Source organism: Leptopilina boulardi, unplaced genomic scaffold (genome assembly GCF_019393585.1).
Source record: "Leptopilina boulardi isolate dan_hultmark-lab unplaced genomic scaffold, ZJU_Lbou_2.1 LbouV2_354, whole genome shotgun sequence".
NCBI classification, from domain to species: domain Eukaryota; kingdom Metazoa; phylum Arthropoda; class Insecta; order Hymenoptera; family Figitidae; genus Leptopilina; species Leptopilina boulardi.
Window position 1 is genome coordinate 1116897 of NW_026137923.1, and position 20894 is coordinate 1137790.

At 25.5% G+C, this 20894-nt stretch overlaps 5 protein-coding genes across 6 annotated transcripts in view; 3 read left to right on the forward strand and 2 right to left on the reverse strand.

Annotated features, from left to right (window-relative positions):
* The first annotated feature begins 51 nt into the window (after positions 1–51).
* On the forward strand, positions 52–5230 carry LOC127286381 (cytoplasmic dynein 2 intermediate chain 1). Its single transcript, XM_051312782.1, has 16 exons — positions 52–138; positions 685–1401; positions 1459–1578; positions 1680–1870; positions 1970–2117; positions 2199–2339; positions 2399–2539; positions 2716–3018; positions 3098–3270; positions 3342–3552; positions 3647–3798; positions 3888–4036; positions 4102–4160; positions 4339–4493; positions 4571–4703; positions 4912–5230. Exons 1-16 carry the CDS (start codon positions 127–129, stop codon positions 5032–5034), a joined length of 2928 nt encoding a protein of 975 aa, XP_051168739.1. The 5' UTR covers positions 52–126; the 3' UTR covers positions 5035–5230.
* On the reverse strand, positions 5223–14461 carry LOC127286435 (uncharacterized). Its single transcript, XM_051312861.1, has 31 exons — positions 14269–14461; positions 13568–13679; positions 13192–13331; positions 12990–13114; positions 12675–12819; positions 12384–12541; positions 12193–12308; positions 11758–11903; positions 11426–11672; positions 11174–11313; positions 10929–11096; positions 10684–10785; positions 10496–10596; positions 10256–10411; positions 9969–10135; positions 9562–9758; positions 9278–9392; positions 8967–9106; positions 8736–8860; positions 8351–8495; positions 8115–8275; positions 7735–7844; positions 7452–7582; positions 7136–7382; positions 6914–7059; positions 6620–6802; positions 6451–6537; positions 6229–6327; positions 6043–6131; positions 5826–5981; positions 5223–5661 (listed from the first exon to the last, which is right to left on the reverse strand). The coding sequence occupies exons 1-31, from the start codon at positions 14357–14359 to the stop codon at positions 5461–5463; spliced, it is 4446 nt and encodes a 1481-aa protein (XP_051168818.1). The 5' UTR covers positions 14360–14461; the 3' UTR covers positions 5223–5460.
* The window catches only part of LOC127286390 (uncharacterized), a 39709-nt gene continuing 24989 nt past the window's right edge, over positions 6175–20894 (forward strand). Inside the window, exon 1 of the mRNA XM_051312798.1 lies at positions 6175–6188. The gene's annotated coding sequence lies outside the window, so the exon portion shown is untranslated. The remainder of the gene's footprint in view (positions 6189–20894) is intronic.
* LOC127286383 (transferrin-like) lies at positions 14748–20866 on the reverse strand. Of its 2 annotated transcripts, none has more exons than XM_051312784.1 (15): positions 20724–20866; positions 20547–20655; positions 20147–20286; positions 19918–20042; positions 19693–19837; positions 19450–19589; positions 19247–19368; positions 18899–19044; positions 18507–18753; positions 18254–18402; positions 18008–18172; positions 17820–17915; positions 17636–17736; positions 16622–16777; positions 14748–14977 (listed from the first exon to the last, which is right to left on the reverse strand). In XM_051312784.1, the coding sequence occupies exons 1-15, from the start codon at positions 20833–20835 to the stop codon at positions 14798–14800; spliced, it is 2133 nt and encodes a 710-aa protein (XP_051168741.1). In that variant the 5' UTR covers positions 20836–20866; the 3' UTR covers positions 14748–14797. The 2 variants fall into 2 exon arrangements, with proteins under 2 accessions (XP_051168741.1, XP_051168742.1); XM_051312785.1 differs by having other exon boundaries at positions 20547–20678; positions 20724–20850.
* LOC127286393 (isoaspartyl peptidase/L-asparaginase-like) lies at positions 14988–16761 on the forward strand. Its single transcript, XM_051312800.1, has 5 exons — positions 14988–15594; positions 15670–15920; positions 15987–16211; positions 16306–16554; positions 16624–16761. Exons 1-4 carry the CDS (start codon positions 15105–15107, stop codon positions 16549–16551), a joined length of 1212 nt encoding a protein of 403 aa, XP_051168757.1. The 5' UTR covers positions 14988–15104; the 3' UTR covers positions 16552–16554; positions 16624–16761.

Sequence of the window (20894 nt, forward strand, 5' to 3'; positions counted from 1 at the left end):
AAAATCACGTGATCGATTTTAGTTAGTGCGCATTCCGAGAATGGCGCTTGAATCGCTACAGTAACAGTTGTGTCATGGCTACCTCACTACGAATGGAAATGTCAAAACAAATCAATTAGCTACATAATGTCTAATAAAGTAAGTTCATTTCTTAATTTTAATAGGTATATGAAGTACAGAAAATATCTTTCATTAATCAAAAATACTTTAGTAATTGGTTATTTGCATGACACTCTTTTGCGGGGTTATTTTTGATTACACTTAAAAATACTTGTATGCAGTTTTGAGAAATTCACTTTAAGTTTGACACAATTTATCGACGTTTCCTTATGAATTATTAAATAGTCCATAATCTTAAAAAGAATTTACTGCAAGGTTAATATTATAAAACTATATTTCCGAGAATTTCTATTTTTATACAAGAAAAGGTTATTTTTGCTGCATTTCATTTTTATAAATAACGCGCATTTGTTTTCTTCTTTCGTTTAACAAAAATTAAAATTGTTTTTGTTTTCATTGTTTGTTTTTAAAATCAATTTCACTTTTTAACTATAGTTCACAACATAAAAATTAATTGTTCAATTGAAAAATTATAATTTAGTAGCTATAACAATGTTCATGTGTGTTTTACATTTTATAATATTTTGCAATTTTTATAATTTTATTTAAATAATTTTGTTACAGGGAGCGATAAAAAAGACTTACGATTCAAAAAATGCGTCCACACATAATTTACAAAAAAAATCAAAAACTCTCAAATCTAGAGAAACTTCCGATCAAACTTCAAAATCCGACAAAGAAAAAGAAATTCATCGAATTACTCAAAATGCAAGTGAAGATTCAAAATCAATAACAGATCGCAATGTGATTACCAATTCATCAATGAAAAAGACTTCATTTAGGAATAATAACACAATTTCTCAATCAAAATCAATTGTTAAAAATGAGACGACAAAATCTAATTCAACATCGTCTCGAAAATCTGTAAATAGTAGTAGAACAACTAAAGTAAAACCTCAAATTGAGACACAAATATCGAAACATGCAAGACAAACAGAAAGTAGTAGATCTAAGGAAAAAATAAAATCCATTATCTCGGAAAAACGAGGTACAAGCACACTTTACGTGCCAGAAAGTAATACCAGTAAACTTAAATCTTTAACAGCGAAACAATCGTCAGATTCAAAAGTTTTACCATCCAGAAAATCTCATGATAAAAAAGATATTCTCAAGGAAAGTAAAAGTAAGAGAACATCTTCTCGAGAACGAAGAAAATCGAGAACTTTAAGTCCAAGTGAAGTGAAAGTTTTGCATTCAACAATTGCAATTCAAAATCAAAACATCGATGGTGCAACAAAATTGAATTCAGATGAAGATTTTGACTATGAAGATGATTTTGAAGTAGGTATTAAAAATTTATTTTCACTTATTTATTTTAATTGAAATTTTTTTTTGCAGAGCTATGAATCAGATTTTGAGGAATGCACAGATAGTAATAATTCTTTAATTAGCGAAGAGGCTGACGAATCTAGAGACAGTCCTCTTTTAGAACCAATTGAAATGAAAACACTAGAGAGGGTAATTAATTTCTTGTTCTTTTTTATTCTTTATTTCTTTTCTTCGTTTAATTATTTTTTTTCATGACAATTTTTGAATGATTGTAAATAAAATTTTAATAGAAAAGAGTTGTGAGCAGTTATGAAGTTCGCAAAACTGAAGAAGAGCGGATGTTAGACTCGGGTCATTATGAACTAGCTGAAGCTAGAAAGAGAGCAGCGAGAATTGAATCAATGGCAATTGATTCAACGTCAATCAGTCGACCAAAAACTCCTTTATCTGAAGAAATTCAGCCTGTCAATCAGGCACTCAGGTTTGCAAAAGAAAATTATTATTAGTAATTAATAAGTAAAGTGAAGTTTTAAAATAATTTTTTTTCCGAATAATAAATAATTGAATATTATTGGCATAGAGAGGAAAAGCATTCGGAAAACAAATCTTTACCTCTGTCGATGGATGAAGGATTTGAAGACGCTCGGTCTGGAGATTTTGCAAAATCACCTCCTATTTTTCAAATCTCTGAATCTTCCAAAATAACTAAACCGTACAAGGAGAAAAAAGTAAATTTTTAGAGTAAAATCTATTTCTTTTACTTATATAATTTTGTCAGATGATCAATAGTTTTAACTTTTTTTTTTAAGAAAACAAAGAAAGTCTTAAGCAGAGGAGAGGAATTAATGACTATGATAAAATTGGATATTGTGGAATGGACCTTATATGAAAGTGCGCCAATTGCTTATGACGAATTCATTAGAAATTATGGAAAATTAAATACACAACAGGTATAAAAAATTTTTATTTAATGTTAAATTTTATACATTAAATTATAAATTAATTCTAGATGTGGACTCAAACTAATGACGATAATCCAGAAGAAGAAACACAAACGGAATTTATAGAATCTTGTAACAAATGGACTCAATTTCCAATAACGTGTAGACAAAATTTAACTACCAGTGAAGATATAAAATTGTTTAGAAAGGTTTTTGCTTTTTTATAAATAATGAAAAAAAATTAAATTTTTTTATAGAAAAACGTATACAAATATAAAATATTAAATTTTTTTCTTCATATTTTATTTTCTGAATTAATAGTTTGGCGCAAAAATTCATCTTTTATTTGAAAATTTAAGACACCGTTCTTTTTTTATATTTTCAGGAACAAATTGGCGTTGGAAGCGATGAGGACGATCCGGATTTAACTGTTGTTCCATCATACGATATTTTGCAGTTAAATGAATTTTTAGAAAGAGCCGGAAAAGTTATGCTTTGTCTATTAGAAGAAAGACGATTTGGTGGCAACATTCTTCAAAAAGACAATCATGATATGCCTTTTAGTGACGGTTGCATAAAACTTTCGGTAAATTCTCTGACTTTTTTGTCAGGCAGACCTGTGACTTCCATTATTTATTCAGAAGTATTAAATAAACTTCTTCTCACGATTCACGCTCCAGGAGACGAGGTATAAAAGAAATAATTTCAAAGCTTATTGGATTATAATTTTTGTCAACTTTCTCTTTTATATATTTGTTTTATTTTAGAATATTGAAACATCAAACAAGCAAGATTACATAACCGATTGTTGTATTGGATGCGTTTGGAATATTTCCGAGCCGTCAAGGCCTACGAAAATAATTTATTCACAAAGTCCAATAACTACATGTTGTTTTCATCCAACTAGTTATAATATCGTTTTTGCAGGCTTGCAAGATGGGTGAGAAAAATGTTATTTAATTTATCTTGAAACAAAATTTAAATAAAAAAAATAAAATATGATTCTTCCAGTTCGATTAACATTTGGGATTTGAAAGAAGATGAAATGTGGCATCAAAAAGTGACGGACAAGGATAATGAAATGGATTGGGTAATACGATCACCAACTTACACATCAACAGGAAATTATGAAATTGACGGACATAAGTCTGAAGTCGTGGCCTTACGTATTTTATCAAAAGTAGAAAAAGAAGTTGTTAATAATAAGTTTTTACCAATTCAAGTAAGTAACATTTATATCCTCGATCCAATTAAGTGAATAAACATAAAGCGTAAATAAATAATTACTACCAAAATTAAAAATAATTTTATTACAGATTTGTAGTTTAGACGAAAATGGTAGTTTAATAATATGGAGCGTTTTACATGTGATGACAAAAAATACTGGAGATTTTGGAGTATCGCACTGGGGCGATATCAAACTCACAAAAAGCCAAGAAGTGCCTTTATCTTTTAAGAAAAGTGAGATGTGCGTTTAAATTGATTTATCTATTTTTATATTATGATTAATAATAAAAAAGCATCATTTTTTTTTAACTTCGTAAATTTCTCTTTCAGGGAGAATCACTTAAGAAGATTTTTCGACTTAACTGTAGATAGTATTAATAATAACGATCTTTATATTTCTACGAATTCAAATACTATTTTCCATGCGAATAGCGCGGGAGGTAAAACCAATCCATTTGGTTACAAAGAAGACGAAATGGGTAAGTTCATTCAGTGAAATAACAAAAAAAGAGAAATAAATATTAAATTTTAATTTTAACTGTAGATTGGTCTGGTAATACAACTTGTATAGAGAGATGTCCTTTCAAGCAATCCTTTTTCTTGGTGAGTCAATTTTTACATTCAATTAAATACATTACTGTCTTTAATAAATCAATTTGACAGCATACATTAAATCTAAATTTTTTAATTTATTGAAAAGAATAATATGAAAATAATTATTAAAAGAAGAAAGTTAAAAATTAATAATTACATTTTTTAAAAATGAAAATTAATTTTATAGGTAGGTTGTGATAATGGTGCAGTACGCCTTCATTCATTGAATGTGGAAAAATCTCTTTTACAATTGAAAAATGAAAACTATACCTCGGCCGTTAAAGCAATACAATGGTCGAAATCAAAGCCATTTACGTTGTTTGTTCTTGACGTTAATTCAAAGTATGTAAATTATCAGTACTTATTTGTAAATATTATTACTGGTCTTCTTAAAATCCTTCTTACTTACTCTTCATTAGATTATATGTTTGGGATTTAAACAACAGTGATATTTTTCCTGCTCATTCTATATCGACTAAAAGTTGGGGTCATGTGAAATGCATTCAATTGTCTCCCTGCAATTCTATCCACGATTTGGCTAATCAGTATTTGGTAACAAAATTTAATATTTTTTTATTTACTATTTGTTATTTTAATTTACTAACAAGAAAATTTTATTTAAATTCATTTTTAAATTTTATTCTGATTTACTGAATGCTTTTATTTTGAGTTTCTTAGAAATTTTTAATTGTAATTTACTAAAAAATAATTATAAAAAAATGAGAAAAGTTGATAAGAATTTAAAAAATATTAATTACAGGCAATTGGAACTGAAACGGGAAATGTTGAAGTTCACAAGTTAAACAAAGAATTCTACTATTCACGTAAAGAAGAATTTTACGAGGAAATGAATACATTTTTACGATACGTCACAATTTTATAAAAACGAATTTTCTAATGATTCACGTGTTCCAAACTAACAATAATATCAGTAAAAAAAATTACAAATATTTAAGTCGTAAAACGCTAAGTTTTCCAAAGACTGTTATATTGTTAATATTATTCTATAGTAGTTTTTTTAATCACTGTTGCAATTTTCATTGATTTCTAGTCAAAATAATATTTACTATATTGAGAGAGCACTTGCAATTAATTTATTCATCTAAGTCACTCACACACAATAAATTATGTTTTTATCAATAAAAAAATACATTCATTGTTAATAATAAAATTATTTCGTTATCTATACATTGAAAAGTTATTTCATTAATTATTTAAATAATATTTTTGTTATATATACAATATTCTTTGTTAAAAAATTCAATTATTTGGCGTCACAGAATTAAATTTATAAAAATTTTAAACGAAATTAATAATTTTTAAATTTTCTTAAAAATAAAAGAAATAAAATAAAACATAAAACACAAAAGAATACTAAAATCGCTGTGACAGGGGATTTTGAAGAAGCATCTGTTTTATGAAAATAGGTTGAAATATCATTTGAAATTTCATTATAGTTCAATTTGCATGGTGAATGACAGGCTATGGGATCTAAAAATTGAGTACCTTCCTGAAATTTAGAGACAAATTCAATTTTATAATTAATGTGTGGAATTAATTCTTTCATAAATAATTGGTAAGATTAAAAGAAAAATCAATTTCATCTCACAGATTAATATCTATAGTTGGATTTAAATTTTATACTAGTTATTGATAGTTTGTATTATTACTTACAGGGAAAATGACGCCATTCGTACCGTTGATAGGACCATATAGAGTAATTAATTTGCTGATAATTTGGTAAGTGATACCAAATATTCGATCAATATCCAATAGCATATAGTAAATGTCATCTTTTCTCGCTTTTGTAACGTTTTTATGTATAACTAACTGTTGAAAAAAAAATTGTCTCAAATATAGGTTAAATTTTTTTTCAAAATTTGAGACTTACCGATCCTAGAGATTTTTTAGCTGAATAACACTGATCCACTGTTTTCGATTCATTCAGACAAATCACACGAAAAGTAGTTCCAATTAGATCTGTGAATTATAATTTCCAAAAAGCAATATTTTTAAATATATGAAAAATTATAAAAAGTAAAATTAAGAACAATAAATTAAAATCTTTTCAATATACCTGGGTACATATGCATAAGTGAACTCAAATTAACAAAAGCTACATCGGCATTATTGTGCGTCAAACAGTTAAACATTGCATGATCTGAATTTCGAATTTCTGTAAAAGAAATTTTATTTAGTTCAAAAGATACTATAATTAATAATTATTTATTTAGTAACCTTCGCAATAATTTAGATTGATTTATTCATAATATATTTATTTATTTTGACAAATTATTACCTTCCTTCTTGGGCATTTCAAATTTTTCCACAATCATAGATGGATTACGCGTTTGTCTTGAAATATGTTGTACTTTGGGAACTTTTGCTGAAATAATGAACAATATTTAATTTTGAAATTACATTTTTCAAAAGTTATAGAAAAAAGAATGTACTTAATTCAAACTTACTTTGTGTACTTATTGAACATAATGAATATAAATTATTTGGAAAATTTTTTTCCGATTCATTTCCATTATGCAAATTAGCTACACAACTTTCATTGAAATATTTGGAAACCATCTCCTTGTCTTTAGTATACCATTCAGGGTTGCCGGTTAATTTTTTCATTGTGTAAAGAAAAGCATTCCATTCTATAAATAATAATTTCAATCATCAATAATTAGTGTCCAAAGGATTTTGAAAATAATTTTTTTTAATCATATAGAAAAAAATTTTTCAAAAATAAAATTTCATACTCTTACCAAATTCTCTGTAACCTGGGAAACAGGCTTTGTGATTTTGTAGATCGAGAAGAGAAGTAAAATTTGAGAACTTTCGTACTAAAGCGACTGTTATATCTTCGTGTTCGTTGTTCATCATCATATATGCAATTGCCTTAAGTCCTCGTCTGAAAAACATAATTTTCTTAACATTTACTTTCTTTTTAATATTTTATTTTATTTAATAATATATCTATTTCATACTTTTTTGCTTCATCTTCCTCGCGAGATTCAACTGCAAAAATATCACTCGTTCCATTTTTCACTGATTCCATGCAATTCTCGCGACTCGTTTCTTGTACACATTTGATCAAAGGCTCCAATCCATGACTTTGAGCAGCAAACGAGAGCCATTTACATTTCTCAGCTTCTAAAGATGTTGTTACACACCATTTGATTGTCCTATCGGGAGTACATTTTGCGTAATCCTTTAATGAATAATATTCCGGAACTGTAAAGAGAATATTAATTTAAAAAATTTGTTTCAGAATTAAATTTAAAAAATTTATACTTTATTTACATGATCTCTGTAAGTAATCGAGAGGTGTTGCTGGCAACTCGATAGCTTTTGGCAATCCTACAAAAAGTCTCCATAAATCATTCATATTTGCTGGATTTTTCATGAATCTTCCAACTCTTTCAGCAGAATTCCTGCAAATGAAAACATATCGATTTTTAATAATACGAATAATTTCGAACTTAGTTTTATTCGTGAAGAATTCATTTTGGAATTTCCTGAAAGATATTTATTTTTTCTAGGATTACATTTTGTAAATTGTTTCAAAAAGGAAATTTTTACTTACATCGTGACTGCAATCATTCGATGTGGTTCTTTAAGCCAAACACAAGGTTTATCTGTCAATTTTTTTGTCTTTCCATTGCGACAGAGGAAAGAATATTCATCCTTGTATTCCTGTTTCATTAATCAAGAAGAAAATTAATTAATTCACACACACACACATACGCATCATCTTTACTGACTCTTGATGTAATAACCAAAAGTAATAAAACCTGATAAATCCATTTTTTAAATTTGTTAATTCCAAAAACATGATTTCTATGCATAATGAAAAATATTATTCATAAAAATAATGTTAAACAAATTTTTCAAAACTTTATTTATTAGGATTTTTTTAGTTATAATTAGAGATTAATTAATTAATTATTAACTATAAAAAAGTACTTTTAAATCATGTTGTTTAACAGCGTGAAGAGTAGCCCAAGTAACATCGCCTTTCATTGACAATAGACATTTTAAAGCTCCCCATTTTCCAAAGAATGAATCTTCATGTGAACATGTTGTTGAATCACCACATTCAGCGCAAAGATTTGAATATGTTTTTTCTATGAAAAAAATATAATATAATCAAATAATATATATATACGAAATAAAATTTTCCTTTGAAATAAAAATCTTACTTAATTTTTGATCGCGTTGATAATCAACCGTCCATGGACCACTGATGCATGCAGATGAAAAATATTCCGATAAAGTAGACATTCTATTTTCTAATAGAGATTTATCTGGATCACATTTTCGTGGAGTTATTATGCTTTCAAAGTACTAGAAAGAATTAAAATAAAATTATATAATTGAACTTTTAGAGAACAAAAACGGAAAATTTGAGAAATATAAATAAAGTTTTGCTTTTTTTAAAACCAATGTTCGAATTAGTAAAATTTTCCGACTATAATTTTTGTAAAGATGATACAAAAATGTAAAGAAAAGAAATTTGTGAATTTTTTTTCATTCAAATATTGAAGATGTTAAATTTTACTAATTCTTTTTTTTAAGTAAACTAACTTTAACGTAATCTCGAACTAAAACACCCGGTTCAAATCCAGGTGAACAGAAACGTTTCTTCTCCGTGTGTAAAATATCCTGTATATTATTGCGAGCAATTACGACCATTTGGGAATTTTCTGAATCTGTAAATTATTTCAAAATATTTGATTTCAAAAGTTTTTCAAATACAATATAGGGTTTTAATAGATTTTTTCATTTCGAACTATGCAGTACTCAATGAGCTTTTACCTGTTGGCATTGATGGTAAAATGTGTGTTACTAGAATTTTATTATTGTACTCTTGAGAAAATCCAAAAATCATAAGATCCTCCGGTTCCGCAACAATAAAGTCTACTTCATCGGCAAGTAAATGTCGTAAGCAAGTCACTCTTAAGTAATAGAAAATATAATAATTAAAATACAAAAAAAAATTTAAATTAACAAATATTATAATTTGCAAATCATTATGAATTTGAATTTAAAAAATTTCTGATTTAGCATTAACAAAGGAATTAAAGATCTAAAATTTAAATATATTTTTCATCTTTAAAAACTCATACCTATCAATAGCAACGATACATGTGACTTGAGGATTAGCTGAATCTACTAAAATGGGACATGTTTCCGAATTTTTCATTTCATGGGATATGGTATCGTCCACCATACAATATCGAACTGAAAAAATTTATTTAACTTTCACAAAATATTAAAAATTATTAAAAAATATTTTTTTTCAATTTTACATAAATTTAAAAAAATTTATTTTTTTTCAAATTATTGAAATTAATAATATGGTATTAAAGAAAATAATGTTTCAATTAATTTGTATAAAATAAAAACTTACGTTTGTGCTTTTCAGCTAAAACGGTTGATTGAAAATTAATGATAAAAACATAACTTGTTATTAGAATGATCCACTCTTTAAAAAACATATTTATTAATTTAAATTTAAAAACTTGTTCATAAATCGCGTTTTTTTTTTGCAATCTTTTGTTTTGAGATATTTCAATTAGAAAACGGTCTAAAAGGTGCTCTGTCCAGCAATGTAATTAATAAACTGTCGATAAATTTTCAGAGGTCATTGATAATCGTATTTAGACAAAATTGTCTAGTTACGAATCAGAAAACTTCAAAACTAAACAATTAATTACTACATCAATTCTTGGTATATAAATAAGATTCATAACTACCTAATTTTGAAAACAATATTTTATTCAATTTACTTGTTTACATACAAAATTTCGTTGATTTTAGCTTAATAAACAAATAATAATCGGTAGAAGAATTGAAATGTAAATGAAATTTCGTAAAAAATCAGCTTTATTGCATAATTGTTCTTTTCCCCAATTTTCCATAATTTCATTATAATTCAATGTGCGATAATTTTTATTAGCATCTCGTATAAATTCAGTGAATTCCTTGAAAAAAAATATATTGTATAATTAGACAAATTTAATTAAATTCATTAATAAATGAATAAAATTCTTTTTGGGATTAATTCACAAACAAAATTGTCAATAAAAATTGATTTATCTTACTGAAAAAATAATATTCATCTGTCCTTCAAAGGGACCATGAAGATTCATTAAAGGAGTCGTTCCCTGATAAGTTTCCCCAAATAATCCATTAATATTCATAAATAACAGAGAGATATCTTCTTCCCTTGATGATGTTACATTTTGATTTACCATTATCTAAGAAGAATTATTAAAATTTTCGATTCATTTCCAACATTTAAAATTTCATAAAGTAAACATAGTATATTTTCACAATTTTACCGATCCGAGTGTTGACTGTGATAAAAGGCATTCATGTTCCATATTAGAGTTATCCATAAATTCATTTCTACAAAGAGTTCTATAATACACCTCTGAATATTCTAGAAATTCAATAATTTTTTAGTAACTCGATAATTTTTATATAATTCTCAAATTTTTATTTTAAAAATCATTAACTTAACACTTACTTGATGAAAATGGATTTACTGAGTTAAAATTTAAAAAAGACACGTTGGCAATGTCAGAATCCAAACAATTTAATACTGTATTGTTTGTATTGCTAAAATTTACTAGACATAAAATAAAAATTTTATTTTTAGTATAAAATATTGTTCTCAATTATGGATACTAATAATATTTTAATGTAAATAATAAAAAATAAATTATAATTTTTTAATGCATAAAAATTTTTTTATTGAAATCATTTTCTTACGATGCGAGCAGAGTGAATAGAGATTTTTTGGAAAAGTGGAAAAATCTTGTTTGTTTAAATGAAACACGCAACTTTCCTTAAAAAATTGAGAAACCATTTCCTTGTCTTTACAGTACCAATTATTATCTCCAGTTAAATTTTTCATTAAATAAATAAATGTATTCCATCCTGTAATACACAAAATTTTATATTCAGTTTGAATTCCCGCCTAAATTTGAATTCCCTATATATTTTATTCTTCTTACCAATATCTCTGTAACCCGAGAAACAAGCTTTTTGATTTTTTAGATCTTTAAACGATTTTATATTCGAAAATTTTTTTACCAGTGCTACTGTTTGATTTTTCTTTTTTGTTACCATGTGAATAATTGGCTTTAAACCCTTCCTGTGAAGTTACAATGTTTTTTTCAAAATTATTTATCAATAACGATTATTATATCATTAATTAATTATACAATAATTATTTTTTAAAAAATTATTTTCTTGTTATCACTTACATTTTAGCTTCAAATTCTTTTGATGAATTTACGACAAAAATATCGCTCCTTTTATTTTTCACCGATTCTAGACAATTTTTTTTATTTAATTCTTGTACACATTCAATTAATGGTTCTATTCCATAACTATTTGCAGCATATGAGAGCCAATTGCATTTTTCTACTTCTAAATTTGTAGTTACACACCATTTTATACGTCGATCTGGTTTACATTGTAAATAATCCTTTAGAGAATAATAATCAGGAACTGTTAAAATACAAAAAAGAAAGTTAATCACAAAAAAAAGAATAATAAAATTGAATGAATTACATATAAAAAACTTATAATTTACATGATAATTTAAAATAATCCTCTGGTGTTTTTAGAGTTTCAGTACTGACTGGTGTTCTATGAAGATCATATTGCAAAAGTGTTAAAAAATCTCCAACTTGATTATTTTGATCGGATATAAATTTCGAAACTTTTTCAGCGATTATTCTAAAAAAAATGACAAAAATATACATTTAGAAATAAAAAACTAAAATTTTTAAATTATTAAAAATTTCTTTTTACGTGTCAAAAAAATATTTTTTAATTGTCCAATTTTTTTTTGAAATTTAAGAAATTGTTAACTTCGTTTAATAGTAAATGTCATCACTGCCAGTTATTATTTAAAAATTAATATTTAATTATTTTAAAAAATACCTAATACTCTATAATAATTAACAAAATATTTAATTAGACTTGTTCCATTTCAGACACGCTGATTATTAAAAATTCAATCTACTTTCTGGCAATAGTTGTTCTCCAGGGTTCTTCGAACCAAATGCAAGGATCATCTGTTAATTTTCTAGTTGAACCATCGGGACAGAGAAAATTATAATCTTCTTCACCTCCAAATCGCTGAGAAGGAGAATGATTAAAAATTGTTTTTTCAAAAATGGCTCTTACACATATAATAGAATTAAAGGTAAGTACCTTGAAGTGAGAACGAACAAAATTTAATCTTGCCCATGCAATATCTCCCCCACCTTCAGTTAAGCATAGTAAAACTCCTTCTTTTCCATAAAATTTATCATCCTTCGAACATTTTAGACTATTTTTACATCGTGAACACAAATTTCCATATTTTTTTTCTAAAAAAAAAGTCAAAAAAATATTACTCAATTTGTGAAATAAACAAATAATTTGATCTGATTATTTAATTGTCTTTTTTTCATAAAAAAAAAAAAAAAAAAAATTAGAACGATTTAATACAAGAATATTTACTCATTTGCATGTCGATTTGCTCATCATTTGTCCATGGACCACTGATGCAAGCCGATTCAAAATATTGTGACAAAGCTGATAATTTATTTTCTAGTAAACTCTTCTCTAGACTACAGTCAGAAGAAACGAATTTTGTCTCCAAAAACTAATTACGAAATTTCAAGTTAATAATTTTAATTTTAAAAATTTGAATTTGTCTTAATAATTTATACGTAGGACAGCTTTAATTTAATTCAAGAAACTTTATTCGAATTTTTAAAAAAAATTTAATTACTCTACCTTTGTAAAAAAGGAAAAAATTATAATTTTACTTACTTTTATGTAATCTAAAAGAACGGAATTTTTTTCAAAGCCTGGTAAACAAAGATGTCTATTCTCAGTGTGCCATAAATTTTCAATGTCTTTTCGCACCACTACGACTGTTTTAAAACTAGAATACTCTAAAAATAGGAAAATTAAATTTTTGTTCTTTAATTAAAATCCGTATTAATAATAATGATTTTATTGACAAATTTACCATTTTCCCATACTCTCAATTCATGTGTGACTAGAATTTTATTATTGTTCTCTTTATTCAATGCAAGAACTATTAAATCCTCAGGTTCCGCTGACATAAAATCTGCTTGATCGTTTATTAACAATCTTAGACATTGTATTCTATGACAATAAAACAATAATTCACTTAAATAATTAAATTGTTTTTAAATTTAATTTTCAATATTTTCTTAAAATAGAAAAAATTGTTTTTCAAATTATTCAACAATATGAAATTAACACTGCATTAAAACATTAATGTTAACATTATTAGTAAATTATTTCCCCCTATTAACTGTATATAAATTAACGAACATGATAATTATTTTAATTTACAACTAAATAAAAAAAATACTTGCCTGTCAGTTTCAATAATACACTCTACTTTGCTATTTTTTGATTGGACTAGATTTTGACAAACATTTTCAATTGTATTGTGAGTATGAAAACTGTTCACAATGCAAAACCTAACTGCACAAAAAGAAATATTTCTGTTTATTAAATATATATTAGTATATTTTTTAACTTTAAATATTAAAAATAATTTTAGTTCTCTTAGTATAATAAAATAATGAGAAATTATCTCTATTAATGTTATTACCATTCTGATATTTTTTTAACAAATTTTTCAATTAACATTATTCAAAATTAAGTTTGAATATATACTAATATTTGAATTATTAATAATTTTAATTTATCTATAATTTTTATTAATGTAAATTATTATTCCAGAAGAAAGTATAAAAAATGTAACAAAAACTGATCTTGAAAAGTTAAAAATTAATTGTTCAAAACATTGACGATTTATTTCATTTTTTTTTTTTAAATAAATATTAAATTATAAAAATATTTCATTAATATCGATTATAAAATGAATAAAATAGTCACAAATACTACGCACTACAAAAGTATATGAACAAGTTTTCCTTATTACTTGACAATTTGATCTTTATTCGCGAGAGGAAGTAAATGAGAAGTGAAGGACGTGTTTCTTATGAATGATTAATCTACAATGTGTATACTTATATAGATACCTATATATATATATATAAGAACTTACGTTTATTTTGCTTCTTTGTAAAAACAGGTGTATAAAAATTAACAAAGAATATTAATTGTAATGTTAAAAATAATGAAAATTTAAAAATCATAATTTCTAGTTAAATTTTAACATAAATTTTCTCACATGTAACCAAAATATAGTTTCCCATAAATTTTGTAATATCTTATCCTGAATATAACAAACCGCGAGAAACGTATCAAATGCATGCAAGGATTATACTGAAAGTTGAAAGGCAACCGTTCCAAGGGGGAAGGGAATTTCACCTGTATTAGTGAATTCGGGTTCCCAACCGCATGGGAACTGGTTATTTCATTCTCTTTAAGAATCTAAATAAATTCGCGGTCTTTTTTTAATTATGGAAAATAAATACTTTTTAAATGCAATTGAAAATATTTAAAAAATTATAGGAATTAAAAAAAAAGTTTTTTTAATTTATATAATTTTAACCTCTGCAAATGTTAATTAAAATAAATGCATGACTGTAAATTATATTATATTTTCTTCTTTAATAAAAAAATATTTATTTTCATATTAAAGTCAACTTATAATAAATAAAAAGTGCAAAACTGATTAAATAAATTTTTTGTTTCATCGAATTTGCACTGTTGCATTTTTGCTTCTGTGCTACTAAATCCTCCAATATTTCGTGATAACTCAAACTTCTTTGAAGTCTTCCAATTTCTTTTTCTATGAACTGCGTACGTCCCTAAAATTAAATAAAAAAAAAAAGTATTTTAAATTCACAAATGCTTATATTGTCATTCATCTTTTTTTTATGGTTGTCACTGTCAAAATGTGAAAATTTTTTTGGTTACAAATTATTGTAATGCAAAATGTGCGATTATTGTTCATGGATTAAAACGGCCCTTGAAAAAGCGAAAATAAAAAAAAATAATGTCGAAGAGACAAATTGCGAAACTGTAGAACCTGTGATTATTGTTCACGGTGGAGCGGGAAGAATTTCGAAATTTGAGAGAGAATTCATGTTACAGGAAGTGAAAAATGCAGCGAGGGATGCATATGAGAAATTAATCAAAGGCACGAATGCAATTGATGCTGTTGTTCTGTCAATAAGTCATATGGAGGGTAAAAAATATTTTAATTGCGCAAAAGGTGGTTCACTTGATATCAATGGAGAGGTTGTCATGGATGCTGCTATTATGAATAGCAATTTTGAAGCTGGGTGTGTTGGAGCTGTAAGAAATATTGAACATCCAATTAATTTGGCAAAAGCAGTTTTACAAAAAACAGATCACATTTTACTAGTAGAAAATGGAGCTCAGAGATTTGCTTCTTCTATGGGAATTCCCTTGTTATCTCCAGGTATTTAATTATTGATGAACAAAAGGAAAATTCAATTTTAGTAATGTAAAATATATTTATTTATTAAATTTACAGGTTCGCTTCTTTTTTGTGAAGCTCCACCTCAATCCATCAACTCCCATGATTTTGTAAATTTTGAAATTGAAGATGAATATGAAGAATTTGATATTTACATTCGCAAAATTGTTAAACATTTAGTTGAAAAAACTTTGTCTTTGGAAATTTCTCAAGAAAAATTAGCTGAATGCGTTGCTAGAAGATTGACAAATACGGAAAAGGAAGAAAAAAAATTAGAAGAAGAAGAAGAAGAACCAATGAATCTTAATGTAAATATATTGTAAAATGGAAAATTAGTTATTAAAATGAAAATAAAGAAAGATTTTTTTTTTCAGGTGAACGCAGTTGGAGCTATTGCCTATGATAGGGAAAGAAATTTTGTTTGTGGAACTTCCACAGCTGGCAAGCGGGGAAAAATAGTTGGTTCCATAAGTTCAATTGGAACAGTTATTGGTTGTGGAATTTTTGCTGATCAATTTGGTTGTGCTTCTTTTTCTGGTGAAGATAAATCAATTTACGCTTACGCACCTGCTCGAAAAATAGTCGAAAAACTCAAAATGGTAATTCTAATAATATAATTAATTTTTATTTATACTTTAATCAAATTTTTTATTTATTGATCTTTATTTTTTACCCTGTAATGATAAATATCAGAACGCAAACACCGAATCGAGTTTAATGGAACAACTCGACAGTTTTGAAATGGAAACGAATGAATCAAATATAGGAGCAATTGCTCTGAATGCCGCAGGTGAACCTGCAGTATTTTTCAAATCAATGCATTTTCCCTGGGCAATTTGTCAGAAAAATCAAATTTATTATGGATGTGTAAAGGGTGAAAAATTTTCAGAAAGAATTTCAAACTTGGAAAAATCTTTTGGTTGTGTGTGTGAAAAGTAAAATGTAGGTGTAAAAGTTGATTTGACAAAAATTTAAAAAAAATTAAAATCAATATAAATAAATTACTTACAGGGAAAATTACATTCTTCTGTTGATCAAATGGACCATATAAAGACAATAGAGGAGATAAATTTGCCAAATTTCCTTTTAATAATCTATCAAGATCAATAAGCATTCGATAAATTACATTTTCCTTCTTTTTAGAAATTTTCCCATGGACCATCATCTAAATTGTAAATTAATCTAATTTTTTATGTTAAACATTATAAATACCTATTTAAATCTATTTATTGGTAAATATTAAGTTAAACAAGTTGTAAATTCAGATGTTCATTACATGAACATTTTGCTTCCTCTTTACGATCAGCAAAAAAATTTGCTTCCTCGTGGAGAAAGCAAAATTTTATTGCCAAAATGTCAATTTTTGAGTTTTTAACTTTCATTAATTCTTTAAATTTACTTCAAATGTATACTTTATATATATTGATCGATTTGTCTTGACGTAAGGAATACAATTATTTCATATATAAACTTCAATTTAAAAAATCACAAAATTTTATAGCCTAAATGTGAAATTTTGATTTTTTTACTTTCATTAATTCTTTAAATTTACCTTAAATGTATACTTTATATATATCGATCGATTCGTCTTGACGTAAGGAAAGCGATTTTATTATATATAACCTTAAATTTTTCTATTTAAAAATTTTTTCGATTAAAAAAAAATTTTTGGAAAAAAGACGATAAAATTTTTTTTTTGGGATATTTTTCAAAATCCTTTGGTCAGATTTGAGATATTAATATGATAAATGAGCCTACCAAATTTTATCTAAATCCATTAAAACCTGTTAAAGTTATCTTCTAAACAAAAAAGGGATCCACACACACACACACACACATACATACATCCGGACAATTGATCAGGATCTCATATAACATGTTTCTATAAAGAAAAAAATTTGTTTCCGCCACTTTGAAAAGTTTTATAAATGAAAGGACTACAAAGCTTCCTCCACGAGGAAGCAAAATCAAATATTAATTATATTTAATTATTTTTAAATTTCAAGTGAAAAGTATAACTTACTGATCCCTCAGATGTCCAACTCAAGTAGCATTTTTCTACTTTTTCAGAGTCAGATTTAGTCTTATTATCGCAAAGTGGTCTGTAAATATTTTCTAGAGAACCTAAAACGAAAGGAAATCAATTAATAAATAAATTCATATTTCTTAAATTAATTAATAATTTTAATATTATAATTTTTAATTACCTGGAAAATAATACAGAACTGAACTTAAATTAACAAAAGCCACATCGCCATTCTCAAAATTTAAACAATTTAACGCTGCTTTGTCTGTATTTTTGTCTGAAATTATTTTCAAATATTATCTTTGTTTGTTTCCTTTTTTTAGAAACTCGATTTTTTTTTTTAAATAATCGAAAAACTTTTGTTATTACATGAAATATAAGAAACGAAATTTTTTGGAAAACTATTATTATTATTTCCATTTAAATCAGAAATGCTGATTTCACGAAAAAATTCTGAAACCATTTCCTTGTCTTTACAATACCAATTATTGTCGCCAGTCAAATTTTTCATCATGAAAATAAAAGTATTCCATCCTGTAAATCAAAAATATATTTACATATTTTTTATTTATTTAGAAATTATATTCAAAATTATTAAAATCGAAATTCTCTCACCAATATCTCTGAAATTTGTAAAACAAGCTTTATGATTTTTCAAATCATGCAAAGAAGAAAAATTTGAGAATTTCTTAACTAGTGAGACAATTTTATTTTCATGAATGTTTTCATTGGAAATCATATGAACGATCTGTTTTAGACCCTTTCTGTAAAATAATATTGTAATTAATATTTTCCAGATTTTGCTTTTTAACATTTATATAGTAATTTATAGTAAATCTTTAATTATGTTTATAATTTTCACACATACTCTCTAGCTTCTAGTTCATCGTGTGGTTTTACAGAAAAAATGTCAGCTTTTTTATTAATAACTGACTTTATACAATTTTCTTGATTAATATTTTGAACGCATTTAATCATAGGTTCAATTCCATAATTGTTAGCAATTTTCGAAATCCATTCACATTTTTCCACCTCCAAATTGGTAATCACACACCATTTTAAAATTTTGTTGTTTTTACATTGTACGTTATCTTTAATGGCATAAAAATCAGGAACTAAAAATCATATTTAAATAAACAATATTATCATAAATAATATAATATTAATATTATTATACGCCAACAAAATATTTGGCTCAATAATATCGAATATACTCTAAATTAAAATTAGAAATAATAAAAATATTAATGATTTTCTTACATAATTTCTTCAAATAATCTTTTGGTGTTTTAAAAGACTCGACGACCACCGGCTCTCTTCGAATATCTTCTTGAAGAAGGGACAATGAATCATCTACTCCGTTTGTCTGACGATTGATAAATTTTTTTACTTCTTCAGCAATATCCCTGGAAATAAATTTTTCATGTCTTTTGTTAATATATAATTTTAATAATTAACTAAAAATTGAGAAAACAATGTTTACAAATTATTTTTCAATTAATTAAAAATATAGATCAATAAATTTTATCAATTTTGCAATAATAAGTATTTTAATCTATTTTGCAGGTTGAGAAAGTCAGTAAATTTTTTATCAAAGGATTTATTTACTTCCTAGCGATTAAAGTTCTCCAAGGTACTTCGAACCATACGCAAGGACGAGAATCTGTTAAATTTTTCAACGAACCGTCTAGGCAGAGAAAATAATATTTGTTCGCATTATCAGACAATTCCTGAAAAAAAAATTGTAAAACTTCTCAACAAAAAATGTAAGTAATTCAATTTTGAAATTATTTAATTATCATATTACATACATTAAAGTGTCGATGAACATAATCTAATCTGGACCAGGCAATTTCTCCCCCTCCATCTGTTAAACACATTAAAACACCTTCTTTTCCAAAGTATCCTAAATAATTTCCACATTGAGAGTATAGATTAGGATATTTTCTCTCTGTAAGAAAAGAATAAATTAATTAAATTAAATTTTGTTTTGTAAAATTTTTTAAATAACATTTTTTATTATAAATTTAAGAAAAAAACATATAAGAATTTACTTAATTGACTGTCATATTCTTGATCAACTGTCCATTGACCACTGATGCAGACTGACTCGAAAAATTGAGATAGAGCTGTCAATCTGTTTTCTAATAAACTTTTCGACGAATTACAACGTGGAATGACAAGTTGATATTCAAAATACTGTTAAAAAAATATATATATACATAATTATTATTTAGATTAATATTTTTATTTTTTATTATATATTTTTATGGGTTTACTTTTAGATAATCAAGAGCAAAAAAATTTGATTCCAATCCAGAAGCACAAAAACGTCTTTTTGCAATGTGCCATACATCATGTACAGATTCACGAATTACAGTAACCATTTGATAACTAGAACGTTCTGATTAAACAAAAAATTGAATTAAGAAAATTTTTAAATTTTATTTACTTGAATTTAATAATTAAATTTAAGCGTATCGCAAGAAAAATGATATATTTTTTTACCATTTTCCCATATTCGTAATTCGTGTGTTACAAAAATTTTGTCATTATAATCATCGGTCATTCCAATAATTCTGAGATCTTCCGGTTCTGCAGTCATGAAATCTGCTTGATTATTTATTAGAAGCTTCAGACATGATATTCTTTTGATAAAAAACAAAAATTAGATAAAATTTAAACATTCGTTTTAAAAATATCCATTTTAATTATTTCCAATTTTGCTAATTAAAATTAATTGTATTTAAAATTTTATTTAAACCTTTGAAACAATATTTGTCCATTTTTTACTTTCAATTTTTTTTTTCTCTTCAAAATTAATAAATATTTTTTGGTTCTAAATTGGAGTTTGAAATCGTGAATCAATTAAATTGAACTTAACTAAAATAGATTATTAAATACTTACTTATCAGTCAAAATTACACATTCCACATTGCTTTTAGATTTGACTAGATTTGGACACGTAAAGGAAATAAGCTTTTTACTACTTTCCTCATGCACTAAACAAAATTTCACTAAACAAGAGAAAAATACATTTCTGTTAATTGTAATTTTATGTATTCTTTATTTTTAAAAAACTTACATTTGCGCTTCTCATCAGCAGAAATTTGTGCTTGCAAACACGAAAATAATATTATTCCCATAATTGAAAATATAGAAACTCTAAATTTTAATTTTGCAAATGATAAATTCATTTTTTTGCTCGTTTCTTAAATAAAAACTATGATTTAAATAAATTTATATTATATTATTT